Source organism: Natrix helvetica (assembly GCF_964273705.1).
Source record: "Natrix helvetica genome assembly, chromosome: 5".
In the NCBI taxonomy this organism is placed as follows: Eukaryota; Metazoa; Chordata; class Lepidosauria; order Squamata; family Natricidae; genus Natrix; species Natrix helvetica.
In genome coordinates, this window is record NC_138551.1 from 55,801,503 (window position 1) to 55,817,528 (window position 16,026).

The 16,026-nt window shown below is 37.4% G+C and overlaps 1 protein-coding gene across 6 annotated transcripts in view; it reads left to right on the top strand.

Annotated features, from left to right (window-relative positions):
• The window catches only part of ADD3 (adducin 3), a 93,151-nt gene that overhangs the window by 56,255 nt on the left and 20,870 nt on the right, over positions 1-16,026 (top strand). For all 6 annotated transcript variants that reach the window (XM_081955810.1, XM_081955811.1, XM_081955812.1 and 3 more), the window contains one exon: positions 14,788-14,996. In XM_081955810.1, the coding sequence (XP_081811936.1) occupies positions 14,802-14,996 (195 nt within the window). In that variant the 5' untranslated portion in view covers positions 14,788-14,801. The remainder of the gene's footprint in view (positions 1-14,787; positions 14,997-16,026) is intronic.

The following is a 16,026-nucleotide window of genomic DNA, read 5'->3' on the forward strand; positions in this document are numbered from 1 at the left end:
TGTCCTTGGTCATTCCTGGTGAGAGACACTTATCTCTGGCTCACCTTCCTCTAGTCAAGAGGTTTCTACGGGGAGCTGCTAACTTGCGGCCTCTCCCCATACATAGGTTCCCCACTTGGGACCTACCACTAGTTCTTAGGGCCTTGACAGGGACTCCCTTTGAACTGTTGCGCATGGTTCACCTTAAGTTTCTATCCATAAAGGTGGCCTTTCTAGTCGCCGTTACATCTGCCAGGCACATTTCCGATTTGGGGGCTTTGTCATCCAAGGATGACCTTTGTCAATTTCACCAGGGTGGTGCTTCGCTTGGACCCTACCTTCCTCCCAAAGGTCAATTAACCATTCCACCAAGCACAGGAGGTCATTCTTCCTAACTTTTGTCCTCATACCTCCCATGAGAGGGAGCATCTATGGCACCGTTTAGACGTGCGCCGCGCCCTACACATATATCTCTGACGCACGTCAGCTCTCTGCTGATCTGAAGCCCTTTTCATTTCATTCCAGCCTGGCTCCTTGGGGGCCAGGGTTTCATCTGCCACAATTGGCAGATGGCTACGTCAGGCCATTTCCATTGCTTATGAGTCATTGGGCCGGCTGGCCCCCTCGGGGATCACTGCCCACTCTGCTACAGCGGCATGGACCACAAGGCTCCATTAGAGGATATATGTCGGGTGGCCACCTGGGCTTCCCCGACTCCCTTTATCCGCCACTATCTGTTGGATGCTTTTGCATCTGCTGAGGTGCAGGATTCTCCAGCAGGTAGTGAATGCTCCTTCCCCTGAGTCTTAGGTTCCCTCCCTAGGACTGAGCTTGGGCATGTCCCACGTGTAGCCCCTCCTTCGAGTCTACTGGAAAAAGAACGTTGGTCCTTACCTGAACGTTTCTTTTCAGTAGACGAGCGGGAGGGACTACTTCCCAACCCAATTAGTTAGTTGCTAGTTAGCGGGTGCGGGGCGGTCGGGTGGTTTTCCTTCTATCTCTTTGTCTGTTTTTATGCAGCTTGGCTCTGGTCCTTCGTCTTTAAGGAACTGGGAGCCAACAGGGAAAGGAGGAGGCTAAAAGAATTTGCCCTCAGTCTTTGGACCAATCAGGCTTTCGGAATATCCCACGTGTAGCCCTCCCTCTCGTCTACTGAAAAGAAACATTCAGGTAAGGACCAACATTATTTTCATTTGCTAGTGAAACACCTTTCTGCTCTCTAGATTCACGGTCTGATTGACCTGGGAGTTATTCATTTTTATCAAGGGAATGGTGATCAGGGAATAAACTTGATCTCTTAATTAAGATGTGTAGCCCAAAAATTGCAAAGACAGATCTGGATTTGATTTCTTCATCTGCATGTGATCAGTGCACATTCCTAACATGTTACAAGCAGCTTGTGCCTCTGAAAACACAAGATCGGTTTTCAGTTGCAACTAAAGGAATTAAGCTAATTCTTCTGTGTGCAATCATTTGGTCCATTATAAATGGAATTAATTGCTAATCTGTGCTTGCCTATGTTGTTCTCTTGCCATTTCCTTTGCAGCTGTGGAAGGCAAGATTTAAAACTCAAAGCAGGATGAATATATTCAGCTGTAGTAATTCAAATATTGATTCACTTATATTTAAATGTAAAATGACTTATGAGTAATCTACAACATACAGTATAAGGTCTGCAACAGCCGTTATGTAGGACAAACAGGCAGAATACTTTCAAGGAACATCCATGTACACCAGTCAGTAATCGGAAGGCACAATGAAAATTCTTTAATCTCACAACACATAGATAAAACAGAACCATAGTTTCAACTGAGAAATTGTGAGTGTCCTAAACCAAGCCAAATCCAAAAATGCTAGAGAATTCCTGGAATCTTGGCATTCGGACAAATCACCCATCAATAGACACGTAGAAGTAAGCCATAGTTACACACCACTCAAAAGAGTTATTAAGAAAGCTAAGAAGAAATCGGATAAGCAGGAATTAACACCAGGCAAATAAACAGAAAACAATATCCTAATCAAGGAGCTACTAAAGAGAAAACCACAGTCCCACCAGCATTGGCAGGACAAGCTATTGTATATATAACTCACATTCACTCACACTATTGATGTAACCTAGTTGTGGAATAAAAGATCCCCAAGCAAACAACCAAGAACTCTACAGTTAAAGTCTGTGCTACATACATGTTCTTTCTATTAGCTCTTACTTATTGCTAAAGTTTATAAAAAGCAAATATCAGACAAGAAACGGGTGACTGTCTATAAAATAAAACTCAGATTTCAGAAACAAGAAAACTCATTGTTTTCCTTGATGAAAAATTTATGGCTTTAAGCTATATAGATAATTAGTATATTTGTTCCTTGACCAATCCTAATTACAGTGAAATGATGTTATTGGCAGTGGTAGGAGCAAGAAAATGGCAAAGGTCAGTTCAAGGTGGTGGAATGCAGGGCAGACAGTGCTGGGTCACATGGCTGGCAAAGGCAGTAGAGTTCAGGACAGCCAAAAGGACAGAGATGAAGGAAGAGAGCCTCAGGTGGAGCAAGTTGAAGTATCTTTGGTCATGATTGCAGGCAGACTCCCAGCAACCAAATTTTGATTATGTGACTATGGGGACAAAACAGCAGCCATAATTTTGGGGATTCTGGGCATAACTCTACCAATTGTTCAGTGTCACCAGAACCATGAACTGTAAGGATAGTAATAATTGTAGTTATACATCATTCATTCATTCATTTATTCACTAACTCACATCATATTTCCTTTCTAAAATATACATTTTGAGGGGGAACTAATTCATGATCACAGCATAGTGATAGTACATATTTCATTGCTTGATTAAGTTTAGGTAGTATTTAATAAATCATTGAATAGAATTATTTCTGTTTAACAACAGAACAGAATAAATTACTGATTACAGACTAAATATAGTCTGGCAATTAAATAATCAGACTGTCTGCCAGGTCCTTGTAGTTAAGAAAAAAAGGATAATTTGATTTTTTTAAAAAATGAAGTGACTCTCTTGTGCTAGCATTGATCATATTTTGCTTAATAAATTTAATTAAATGTAAATGTTCTTTTGGTAATATAGTGCCGCAGCATCTATTGGGGAAAAAACCTGATTGAATTTGTTCCCAAATAAATGTAAGTCTTGTGGAGATGCATGGGGCACAGTCTTTTTCTGGGAATGTTTGAACTTTGAACACGGTCCTTATAACTATGAGTTTGCCTCCTTGCTTTTTAGACTCATGCTTTTCCTGATTATCCAAGGCTGCCCAGAGTGACATGTAGTGATTATAGAGGTAGTAAATTCATCCTTGAGGTTAATCCTTTTTCTCTTAAGAAGGCATTAGTTCACTCCTCCCCCTTCAAAAATACATCATTGGATCCCACCATACTTGACGACTTTTCTGCAGTGTCCAATCTCCTTTGTTAAGGAAGGTTGTGGAGAGACAGTCACCTAGCAGCTTCAGTAGACTCTTGATGAAGTGAAATACAGGGATCCCCTTTAATTAGGTTTCAGGTCTGGATAATGGATGTTACATTTTTGCATGATCTCTGGCAGGAACAGAATTGGGGTAGTTCATTTATCCTGGTGGTGCTTGATCTCTTGACAGCTTCTGATATCATTGATAAGGGTATTATTCTAGATTGGCTTCAGTAATTAGGAAAGGTTGGCACGGTTCTGTACTAGATAACTTTGTTCCTATGAGGCTGATACAAGTTGGTATTGATTGGAAGTGAGAGGTCTGCTCCTTGACACCTATACGTGTTGGTGTTGTGTCCTGTTTAACTTTTGCATGCAACGGCTGGGGGGAATCAACTTTCATCATCAACTATGCTGATGATACTCTGATACTTCTCTGCCCCTTGGTAAACTAAGCTATGTTGTTGTTTTTCCAATGCCTAGAGGCTGTAGGGATCTGAATATAGAACAACAGGCTACACATAAACCCTGGAGAGACTGGGAGACTTTGGGTTTTACTACCTTTTAAATCTGGAATTGTATAATGTTTGATGCCCTGCCCCAAACAGATTCAGTTCACAATCTGAGTGTCCTTCTGGGTTCATGACTCCTGCTCAAAGAGCAGATGACAATTATAGCTAGGAGAGCCTTTGCACAACTTCATGTAGTGTGCCACTTATTCCCATTACTGGGTTATTAGGCTCTGTTTATGGTTATTCACACCCTAGTCATTCTCCAAACAAACTACTAGAATGCACATGGGACTGCCACTGAGGAGTATCTAGAATCTTCAGTTGGTGAAAAATGCAGCCACATGAGCTGATATATGTAATACTAGAAAGACATACATACTTTTCCTCTGTGAGCTGCACTGGTCAATTAGTTTGTGTCTGGGCACAATTCAAGGTGTTGTTTTTGACCTTTTTAAGGCCTACATGTCAGAGGCCAAATTATCTGAGACATTACCCATCTAATCAGGTCCAGGTCTGGCTGTTCATCATATTTTCATATTCATCAGGCCTTGGGATAACCAGGCAGAAGAGACCCACACATTGGTTGTATACATATAACATCTTACTTAACCCTTCTTGAAATTTTGTTTTTACTCATGTTAATTATTTGCTTTTACTGCTTTTTTATATTCTGTTTTAATTGTTGATTTTATTGTACTCCACACCGTCACTTTGTGTGAGATGGGCAGCCATATAAATTTGATTGATAGATCAATAAATACATATAATTTATGCTGAAATAAAAATAAAGTTTATTAATATGTGGTCTCAAATATAGATAAGCCTGTGCCTGAATTTCTTTTTATCCAAAATATATTGAGTGAGTGAGTGTGTGTGTGTGTGTGGAGAGAGAGAGAGAGAGAGAGAGAGAGAGAGCGCAGAAAGTATTCTTGGGTGTAATTCCATGGTGAGAAATATTTTATAATGTATTTTTCAATTTCTGTTATTCTGTACAAAGAAATCCTGATGAAACTAGCTCATATCATAATAAAGAAGAAGAAAAAAAACTTCTAGATAGGAGATATTTATAGCAATAACTTTAACCTTATTTTTGGGTGCCATTCCTTCTCTGGAAAAATGCTTTTTAAAGAAAGCCTGTGATAAACAGTGGAATTTACTTCCTATCAGGAAATGCTTTTTTCAGTGTTTTATCTTGTCGAGGCAACTGTCGGTGAACAATAAGATATTTAAATAAGCAATCTAACGAAGTCAACATTTAGTTAGAGTACTGTCCTAAAGTGTTCAATGTCTTGAATTTTTATTTAGGAAGTTTAAATATCTAAAATCTATTTGCATTTTTCCTGTCCCGTTTCCTGTAATATAAGAGACAAAAATAAATTTAATACTTTCCAAAATAGTTTCATAGCAAAGATGCTAAAATAATTTGAATTGAAAATTTGTATATGAGTAGCAAGCCTGATTCTGGATAAATTCTAGTTGCAGCAAAAATAATACTAATTTTGTAGTAGGCTCCCTTATTTTATTTCCAACATTTTAAATTACGAATTATCTCTTTAAACACTGATATAACAATTTAAAAATCTTGTACCAGTTACCTGTGAGTATAATATTAACAGTAGCTGTAATATTTCCACTTACATTCCCATTGTTGCATTTAAACTGGTCACCTTCAGAAAGTGAGGGGAGCCAAATATCAACTCACAAAGTATTCCTGGCCTGCTCTTAAGTTGCCATAGCCAAGAGGGTGGGGAAAACAGGGCCATACTTGGGACATAAATTACTTTGGGTCAGAGCTGGGTTCACTTGGGTACGTGCCAACATGTTGCTCCTAATAAATAACTGGATTTCTTTTGAAGCTTGGCTCAAGGCTCTTGATTTAATTAGGGCATCTGTCGGATGACAGTGGCCTGTTTTAAGGCTCAATCCATCTAATGAATCTATTAAATGATAAAACCTTTGACTTGTTCAATTTCTGATTCATGTTCAGTGGTAATGCATATTCAGTAGTAATAAATACTTCTAAATTTTATGCTATTTTTTTTCAAATTCTGTCAGTCCTATTGTTTCATCAGAGTGTTTTGATCTTAATAATTCATAAAACCCATCTGGTTATAGGCAAACAAGGGAAAAGTAGGAAAGAACATCATTCAGTGGCTTTTCAGGAAGTTTGTGTTTTATTCTTGTCATCTTACACTGTGTGTGAGATGGATAATCTTTTCTTTGGGTTTACTTTCAGGGGAAATGAATTAGGTCAGCTGTTTCTAGGAACTGGAGGTATGACAAATGGGCAGTTGATTCTCAGGCATGCCCATTTTCCCAGATGTATTGCATCATAAATTAAATAGAGTCGTTCTAGTTAGAAACCACATTTTTATTATTTAGTTGTTTGGTGCATTCGGTCTCACTCCATGTGATACAATCACATATGGTATATGACTATGAATGAAACTTATGATTTCAAAGTTATAGAAAACAGATTTCAATAACTTTTGACAGCCTTGTACATAAAATATATTTGTGGTATTCTTTGGTTTGTTTGATAATAAATACATCTATAATTAGTTACATATCAAACCAAAGTCATTGATTTATTTAGCATATATAACCTGTCCAAAAAGGTGCTGGTGGGCCTATTTACATGTTGAGGAATTTTAACAGGTTTCAAGGAATGAGTACTTGTGCTCTGTTAGATTATGTACTTATGCCATACTACTAGTGTTCCAATCTTATTGCAGTGTACTACCGTAATAGAGAATGGCCTCATTTCTTTTTACAGTGCATTGTAAAATTAATATAATTGGCAAAATTCTGCTGTAAATTTGGGTACAGTCTTAACTGACCTTGAACATATTTATGAGGCACCAGACTGAATGAATCACATTAATAGAACTATATTTATTCAGTGAAATTATTTATACTGAAAATATTTGGTATAGTTGTTTGAACACTTTTAATGTAAGAGGAAAAAAAGGAGCCAAGAAAGGGGGGAGGACCTATACTGGCACAAAGAAATAATATTCCCAGTGTCCTTACAACATTTTGACCTTGACTATGGAAGAATTGAAAATTTACCTTGTGATCACAGCAGTGCTGTCTAAAACTTTGGACATTTTTTTTCTGCTGCTAGTAATTCGAGCTGTGTTGACAGTTGGTTCTACTGATCTTCAAGATGAGATGCTGTCAAATGAACTCTAGGTGGCAGTATTTTGGTGGAACTTTTTTTTTTTTTGATAATATTGTTAACATAGATGACCTGAGTTAAACATTATGTGATGCGGATAAAGACAAAGAACTCCAAGGGTTTGCCCTTTGAAAAGAATTGTGTAACTAGTATAGCAATGTCATTTGAGATGAGTTGTTTGCGTAAACATTTGTAAAATCTGCCAGTTGTTGTGTCTGTCACTTTAGTTACTTAAATATTAAACTTAGGCTTGGAATAGTTGCTTATGCTCTTACATTTTTGAGGAAGAATAAACTTACCATAAAATCAAAGAAGTTTTCAAAAACTATATTAATTCAGTATGTAATTCTATATTTTTGGAAATAATGAGAAAAGTTTGAGATTTTTTTTACATATTATATAAGGTGGTATGAAAAAATATATAATTCTTTATGAATCTCATATACCCAAAAAGTAAATTTATACCTAATGCATCGTCTGTGTTTCTTAAGTCCAAATGAAAACTTTTCCATTTGCTCCAAAGGGAAGCTTTGTAGAGAATGAAGCAATCTGATCTTGATTGTGTAAAAAAGGCTAGGAACTAAGGGGAAATATTTATACATTGCCAAACTCTTGGCCTCCAAAACTGTCTAACTAAGACCAAATGTATTGTGCATTTTTTAAAATATTGTGTCATAGTTATCTCAGTGGAACCATAGAAACGGACTATTGCTCACAAGAAAAGATTTTTAAAGAGTTCCATGAGTACAAATTTATATAAAAATGAACACAAACAATTACAATAGCCAGCTAAAAGCAAACGTAGAGAATAACTGCATATTTATCTAGCTTTCACTAATCAGATACTTCAGAATACTACCAAGTTGAAACAAAACATAAATATTTTTAAATGCTCAGTAAAGGAGTGCACCATATAATGCAATAGGATATATATATATCTCCATCTGCTGATATTTACTTATATCCAAGCCAAGTTAAAAACTGAGCATAAGCTTGGTCATGAAAACCAAAAAACTGCAACCAGCAGTTTCAATGCAGCAGAACAGGGCATCTTATGTTGCCAGCACTGCAGCAGAATCTTCCTATCCAAGGAGAGGAAAATGCCATCTCTGAAAGCTGTTTTTCAATTCTTTGATTTATAAGTATTTTAAGGTACAATCTGAATTATATGACGACACATCTTATATATCTGCCACATCATATAATTGATAGCTATGTTGTATGCATACATTTAAGTATCCATATAAAATATCTACAATAGTAGATAATTAGGAGAACATGTTTCATGTAAAGATGTACACAAAAATTATCGCAATACAAGGCACTTCGTTGCCTAAAATAAAGCTAAATTGATGTGCCCCATTTATTATTCTTCAAGTAATAGCTGAAGAAGAATTATTGTAGAATGTAACTTTAGCATTGAATCTTAAATTCTGACTGTGATCTCTCAAATAACATTAGTTTCTGAAATAAGGAAGCTGCTTTACTAGAATGAAACTTTATTAAATTTCATGCAACTTTCAATGGAACTCAAATAATTCAGTTTTCCTGCTGCACTCTCCAATCCAATTTAAATAATATAAAGTCCAGATTTAATGGCTATTATCCAATCGCAGGTATTCTCTTCCTGAAATTTCTTGTAAATATACAGGACATATTCCATAAGTACCAGATGTTTGAGTATCTCTCCTGTAATTAAAAAAAAACCCTCCTAAGTGTAGAATAACTACAGTATATTTGGATCATAAGATGCTCCGAACTATAAGATGCACCTAGCTTTTGGGGAAGAAAACAAAAACAAATCTGCCTCTGCCTCCCAGCATCCATCTGGTATTCATCTGGCCCATTCGCCACAGTCCATTCGCCACCGCTGTGGCCCATTTGCCGCTGCCATGGCCCATTTGCTGCCACGGCGGCCCGTTCACCACAGCCTGTTTGCCACCGCCACCTATTCTAGAACAGCTGATCAGCACCATACCAATCCCACTCCCTCCCAGTGCAATATTCGCTGTATAAGACATTTCCTCCCACTTTTTTGGCGGGGAATGCATCTTATACTCTGAAAAATACGCTATATTGCTATGCTGAACTTCTATTTGTTTAATGTTTAATGTTTTGTCTTAATTTGTATCATTTGGTATTTATGTTGCTAATGTAAGCTTGATATCTATTTTATGTTTAAGATATTATTTAATATTATAAGGTATATTTGAAAGCAAGCCTTAAAGCATTTTTGCTTTAAGTATAGGAGTTGTTTTGTGTAAGTGGGTTCAAGGACTTCTTTATATGAAGAGAATACTCAAGAAAAACTGAATAGCCACTTCAGTTTTTATTAGAAACAAGTGCTACTAGAATTTATGAAGCATTTCTATATGTATTTGTGGAATTAACATGGAATTCCTTTTATGATGCTAAAGTTATACAAGTATTCCTGATTTAACAACCATTCATTTAATAACCATTGATGTTACAATGGCACTGAAACAAATGACCAGTCCTCACACTAAAGACCTTTGTGGTATAGCCATGGTTACCTGTTCAAAATTCAGACACTTTGCCACCGGCATATATTTATGACAGTTGCAGTGTCCTGGAGTTATGTGATTGTCATTTGCTACCTTACCAACCACCTTCTGACAAGCCCAGTCTATGGGTGAATCCAGATTCACTTAACAACCATGTTATTTACCATATTTTTAGGACTATAAGATGCACCTAGGTTTAGAGGAGGAAAACAAGGAAAAAATAGGGTTTTTTGCCTCCAAGCGTCCCATTTTTGCTTTCTCTAGCATCCAGAAGCACTCTGCAAGTGTGATGACTGGCCTCCCAAAGCCTCTGCAGGTCCCGTTTTTGTCCTCCCCAGAGGCCAAAAGCAGGCCCTCTTCTGGATGCCAGGGAAGGCAAAAACAGGACTCACAGAGGCCTCTGAAGACCAAATGCGGACCCAATATTTGGCTTGCAGAGTGTTTCTGGATGATGGGGAGGGCAAAAACGGGACGCACATAGTCCGGGAGGCCAAAAATAGGTCCGTATTTTCTCTATAAGGCGCACAGACATTTCCACCCTCTGGGGGGCGGGGAGGATGCATCTTATGGTCTGAAAAATATGGTACTTAAAATTGAAGTGCTTCGCTTAACAACTACGGCAAAAAAGGCGAAGTCAGGCAAAGTTCATTTAACAACTGCCTTGTTTAACTGAAATTCAGGTTCCAATTGTGATCTTAAGTCAAAGACTATTGTTAAGTCTATTGGTTTAGCTGAGATTAGCAAGTTCAGTTCTATTATGTAGAAAATCAAGAATCTTTTACTGTTGTGCCAAGTGTAGGTAGGGGAAATAGATGTTACCAATTAATGCAACAGTCTGCTGGCAAATACTTTTTTGCTTAACTTTTTTAAGTGCGTGGTTTCAGTGTATGTAGTTGGGAACAGAAAATATTTCTATGATTGATGTTGAAACAGACTTTTTGAAAGACGTGTTGGCTGATTAATGAATTTTTGTAACATTATGTGTTATAGTCACAATTCTAAGATTTGTGTGCTTGCCTTTGTTTGCTAAGCATACACTAAAACCAAGGAAAGTGATTTTGAAGCAAACTTGATAAAAGTAAGAAATCTGTACAGGAGTAGGGAGACGTACAGAGATGACTTTTACATTTCAATGTAAATGTTTTTACTCAAGTGCTCTTATTAGTTATGGTCTACTTTTACTTTATATTTATTTTGTACAGTAATTACAAGTTCTCAATTAAGAATATTGGGCCCATATTTTATTTTATTTTAAAAAACAATGAAAGTAATTATTTCTTCCTTTGGGCAGAATTTGGAATCACAGGTAGGGGCGAGCTTCCTTGCCTATTGACCCAGCTGAAAATCACTAAAAAAAAAAACCAACCAGCAAAGATTTAGTAGGAGGGAAGCTTCACATTGATTCTCAGGCTTCTCAGTTCCAGATGGAAGGAGTGAATTGGAGTTGCTGAAGAAGAACAAGATCCCTTTGTTCCCCTCAATATTACTTCAAACATTTGAACCAGTATAATAATATTGGGTAAAGTTCTTTTTTTCCTCATTGATCCTGAGTGAAGAAAGTATGAAATGGATTACATGATTTTGTGATCATATAATATGTTTCATATTATGCAGATGCTCAGAACTGTTCTGATTTACTGTTAAATAACCTGCATAAACTCAAGGACCCAAAAATGGTGGCACTGGGTGATTGTCTAAAGGGTCAGCAAATTAGGAAAATATAAAATGTTTCCTACTTAAATGTGATAGATTTTGAAAGCATTTGAGCAATTTGCATTTATAGGATATTAGTACTTCTGAGATACAACATAGAACTACTAAAACATGTGAATATGTTTTGATTTGGCATACAGATCGTTTTAGAAAAGGAATGGAAATTGTATTATTGGATGAAAGAAATTATACAAAGTAGATATTAAAGGTATTTTAATAGATAATGTATATTCTCAGTAATGGGAAATTTATCCAAACTCAGATTCTACCAGTAAAAATATAAACAAGTTCCTGGCATGGATTATAAATAATTGAAAACAAAAAACAAAATTAGTATGTTTTGATTTTCCAGTTTTTAAATGACATTAAAATGTTGTTTTTTTAAATGAGTAAAACTGTTAGTCAATTTGTTCAGCAATTTCAACACTACTACCTGGCAACAGTTTTCCAGGGCTTCAGGCAGAAAATCAGTAAGTTCTTCATGTAGAGCACATGTGGTTCCTTTGACTTAACCAAGAAAAAAATTCATTTACACTAATTTATAATTAGATATCAGCCTTTCATTCCAATTGCAAGGCCCATTGCCTTAAATTTAATTATTGCTGATATAATCTTAAAATAAAACATAGCAGTAATTTGCAAGCGGTCTGTATTGGTTCTATCACTTAACAGCCCAAAAAACAGGGCATTTTTCAGGCTGTTTCCAGGCGCATGTGTGCTTTTGGCACTTGAGGCAAAAAAGGTTCGCCATCACTGACTTAGGAGGGTCCCAAGGAACCTATAATTACATGCTGTCTTTTTTTGTTGTTGTTGTTAAAGGCAATTTATTCATAAAATATATGTTTATAATTCTTTTTGTATTCTTCACCAAAACAATGGGGGAGTGGTAGAATTTAAAGTGGGATTAAACTAACCTAGTCGAATGTGGTATCTCCCCGTTGTTGACTACTCTTATCAGACAGTAGCATGGCAGTTATTTTCCAAAAGTAGTTGATTAGGTGACTATGGAAATATTCTTACAACTTGGAACAGAGGTTTTAAACTTTGTGGTGCCTTGATTTCTTAAAATGATGAATTATTTGTGGCAGCCCTGCCCCCTAAAACTAGTAAGCTCCTCCTCAATAATTTTGAGTGTGCCAGGTAACAGTTTAGCATCAAATCAGATCCTCAAAGTCAGATCATGGTCCTGCTGCTAGCATATCCAGACAGAGTGGGACTGAATTCTTATACTGCTGAGCCGTACACATACAAAGCTAGTTTGCCATCAGTTAAACATGATTAAACAAATAAAAATACTGATTTTCTGACATTTGTTCCATGTTCGAGACTCATCTGATATGTAGGTTATTTCATAGAAAAATAGCTTCTTTTTAAAATATTTGTGTGTGTGCCCGTAAAAATAATTTTTCAGGCCACAGGGATCAAGATATGTGAACATTATTCTGTTATTAAAGCTCAATACATAAATATAATATCCAGTCTCATATTTGTGTCTCAAATAATAATTTCAAGGGAATTAGAAAAATCCAGACAAGTTGCAGTAATTATTTCATGAATGCATATGTGAACTTTTAGGAATAATATATTATATATAATATGTGATAAGGAATGAGGGAATGGGTTAAGGTAAGCCTAATAATCTGCATTGCCTCACCTTCCTGCTCCCATGATTAAGAAAAATGTAGAGCCTTGCGCTAAAAAGGCCTGTTACCTGCAGGATGCAGTCATGGAGAGAAAGGAGGCAGAAGAAAGATTTGATGCTCCTGAGCATCAAATTTTGCCCTCAACAAAGAAAGGCAAATGATTTTCACAGAAATTTAATTTTCTAGACATTTGGTGAAAGAGGATCTAAACTGAACAGATCTGTAAAATGCCTAGAGCAGCAATGGTGAACTTTTTTTGGCTCGTGTGCCATAAGTGTGGGTTGCAGGGGGGTCGTGTGCAGGCGTGCCACACCCATAATGCAATGTGCGACACCCCTCAGTGCACATACACACACTACAGGAACGACCCCCCATTTTTTGCATGCTTTTTTCTCCCTCCCCAGGCTCCAGAGGCTTTATAGGAGCCTGGGGAGGGCGAAAACAGCCTCTCCCGCCCTCCCCGGAAGCCCTCCGGAGGCTTCAGGAACCTTCAGGAGGCTTTCCTGAAGCCTCCGGAGCAGTCAAAATGACCCTCCGAGCAAACCGGAAGTGACTTCCGGTTTGCTCAAAAGGTCATTTTGAGTGCTCTGAAGGCTACAGGGACCTTCAGGAAGCTTCCCTGAAGCCTCCGGAGCAGTCAAAACAAACCTCCGAGCAATCCGGAAGTCCATTCCTGAACTTCCGGTTTGCCCATAGGGCTGGTTTTTTGTGCTCCGGTGGCTTCAGGGAAGCTCATGAAGCCTCCTGAAGACCTCCGGGGGGGTCGGGGGGAGCTCTTTTTGGCCTCCCCAGGCTCCTATAAAGCCTCTGGAACCTGGGGAGGGCGAAAAATGGCTTTAAAAAAGGGTGAACTCAGCTGGCCAGTGCGTGCATGCACGCTGGCCAGCTAACAGGGCAGTGCCTCATGTGCCCTGACAAATGGCTCCGCATGCCACCTGTGGCACGTATGCCATAGGTTTGCCATCACTGGCCTAGAGTGTATATACAGAAATGGCTGTGGTTACTCTTACTTAAAACTGGCTTTCATGGAAGTTATAGCACTCATATAATGTTTCACTGATGCTAAGTTTACGGATTTCCAAAAACATGTAGTGGAATTTTGAGACCAATATTGTACGTGATCTCATCAAACCTTCAATGGGCCTAACCAGACAAAAAAGGCCTTTTAATTTTGGGATTGCTCCCTTCTTAAGTGCTCTACTATAATTTCCATAAATCCCCAGCCAGGGTGTCACCCTAAGAGTAACTATAATGTTTGACACACCTTAAAGATTATAGACAATGAAAACAGTGATACATGTTTGTTGAAATAGCAGAAAACAAGAGAAAGAAACAGAGATAAATTAGGCAGGACTGAATTATAATTTATAGCATCATTTTATAGGCCCTCTTCTTTCTAGTGTCTTGGGGGAGTAGCTTTTGAGTATCAGCTGATAATGACCATATCTGGTTTTATAATAGGATAGGGTTTCTGGCTTCGATTGGTGTGTTGGAGCTCGTCTGACCCACCTTTTCTCCATACATATGATTGATAATGTCATTGCTATTACTAATATCTAGTGCCTTTCTTTGGGAGTTTGAATTGTTTCTACCTGTTGTGAGTAATTTCAAACCTATATTGCTATTGCTAAATTTAGGCAATGTTACCATAAAAGTGTAAGTAAAATATTAGCAATTCTTTTTTTTTAAGGATATTCTAATGTTACATTCTGCTCTAGGGATATTTATTTATTCATGCATGTAAAGTCAATTAGATTACTTGTTCTTATGTGCTATTAAATTTCTCATGGCTTTTTAATATTCTAGGTGAAGATTAAAGCATGAGTACTGAGATCAGCCAGGGAGTAATCACAACCCCTCCGCCCTCCAGCATGCCTCACAAAGAGAGATATTTTGACCGCATCAATGAAAATGACCCTGACTATATCCGTGAAAGAAATATGTCTCCTGACCTCAGGCAAGACTTCAACATGATGGAACAAAGAAAGAGAGTCACCCAGATACTGCAAAGTCCTGTGAGTAGGATTCAGGGTAGAGGAAAGTCCCCCCCCCCTCCAAACCTGCATGTTTGAGTGTTCATGAAAAAATAAATAAAAAGCAAAAGTGGACTGAACAAAGGAGGGAAGACCTCATTGACTATAGGAGAATCTATGTCATGATTGTAACTTTTCACAAGCGGATTGTTTGTTCAGTATTTGCATAGTTTTCATCTGCAAACAAACAGTCCTTTATCCAGGGTTTGCTCCCTCCTTCCTCTTAAGCAATGCTTCATTAACACTGCACAAAAGTAGCTTTCCAGCTACATTTCAATTGATTGCTGCTTAGTCACAAGGAAGAGAAGGAAATCTTTAGACAAATGCAAACTGTTGGGACATTTTCTTGCAGAATGGCATTCTACTCATTTGACTTCTGTATTCAAAAACTGCCTGAAATGCTTTTACATACTTTTACTGGTTGGAAAAAAGTAAATAACAATGAGATAAATAATCCATCTTAATGTGAAGTCTAGATTACACAAATTTTATAAGGGAATATAATTAGCAAATAAATTAATTTTACTGATTATTCTTAATGTTGGTACCCTGAATTTTAACAAAAATTCTAAGTTAGTGAACTGTAAATGGTTTAGAGTTGTTAGCAGCTTAGCACCCTTATTATAATACCCTGTTTCGCCAAAAATAAGACCTCCCCCAGTAATAAGCCCAATCGGGCTTTTGAGCGCATGCACTATAATAAACCCTCCCCTGAAAATAAGACCTCCCAAAAAATACTGCAACACAGCAGCAGCCATGGGGTGACCATGCTCGCCACTTCCTGCACCTCAAAAATAATAAGACTTCCCCGAAAATGAGGTTAAGTGCTTATTTCGAGGGTCAAAAGAATACGGTATATAAATATTTTTCATCTAGATTTTGCATAAAGCAGTTTTTAATAGTTAGCTGATTTGTATATTGCTAGTGAGATCACATTTAGGAACTGATAATAATTTAAATAATTAAGGGTTTCAGGTATAATTCTGCTACCATATAATAGTATATGGAGATT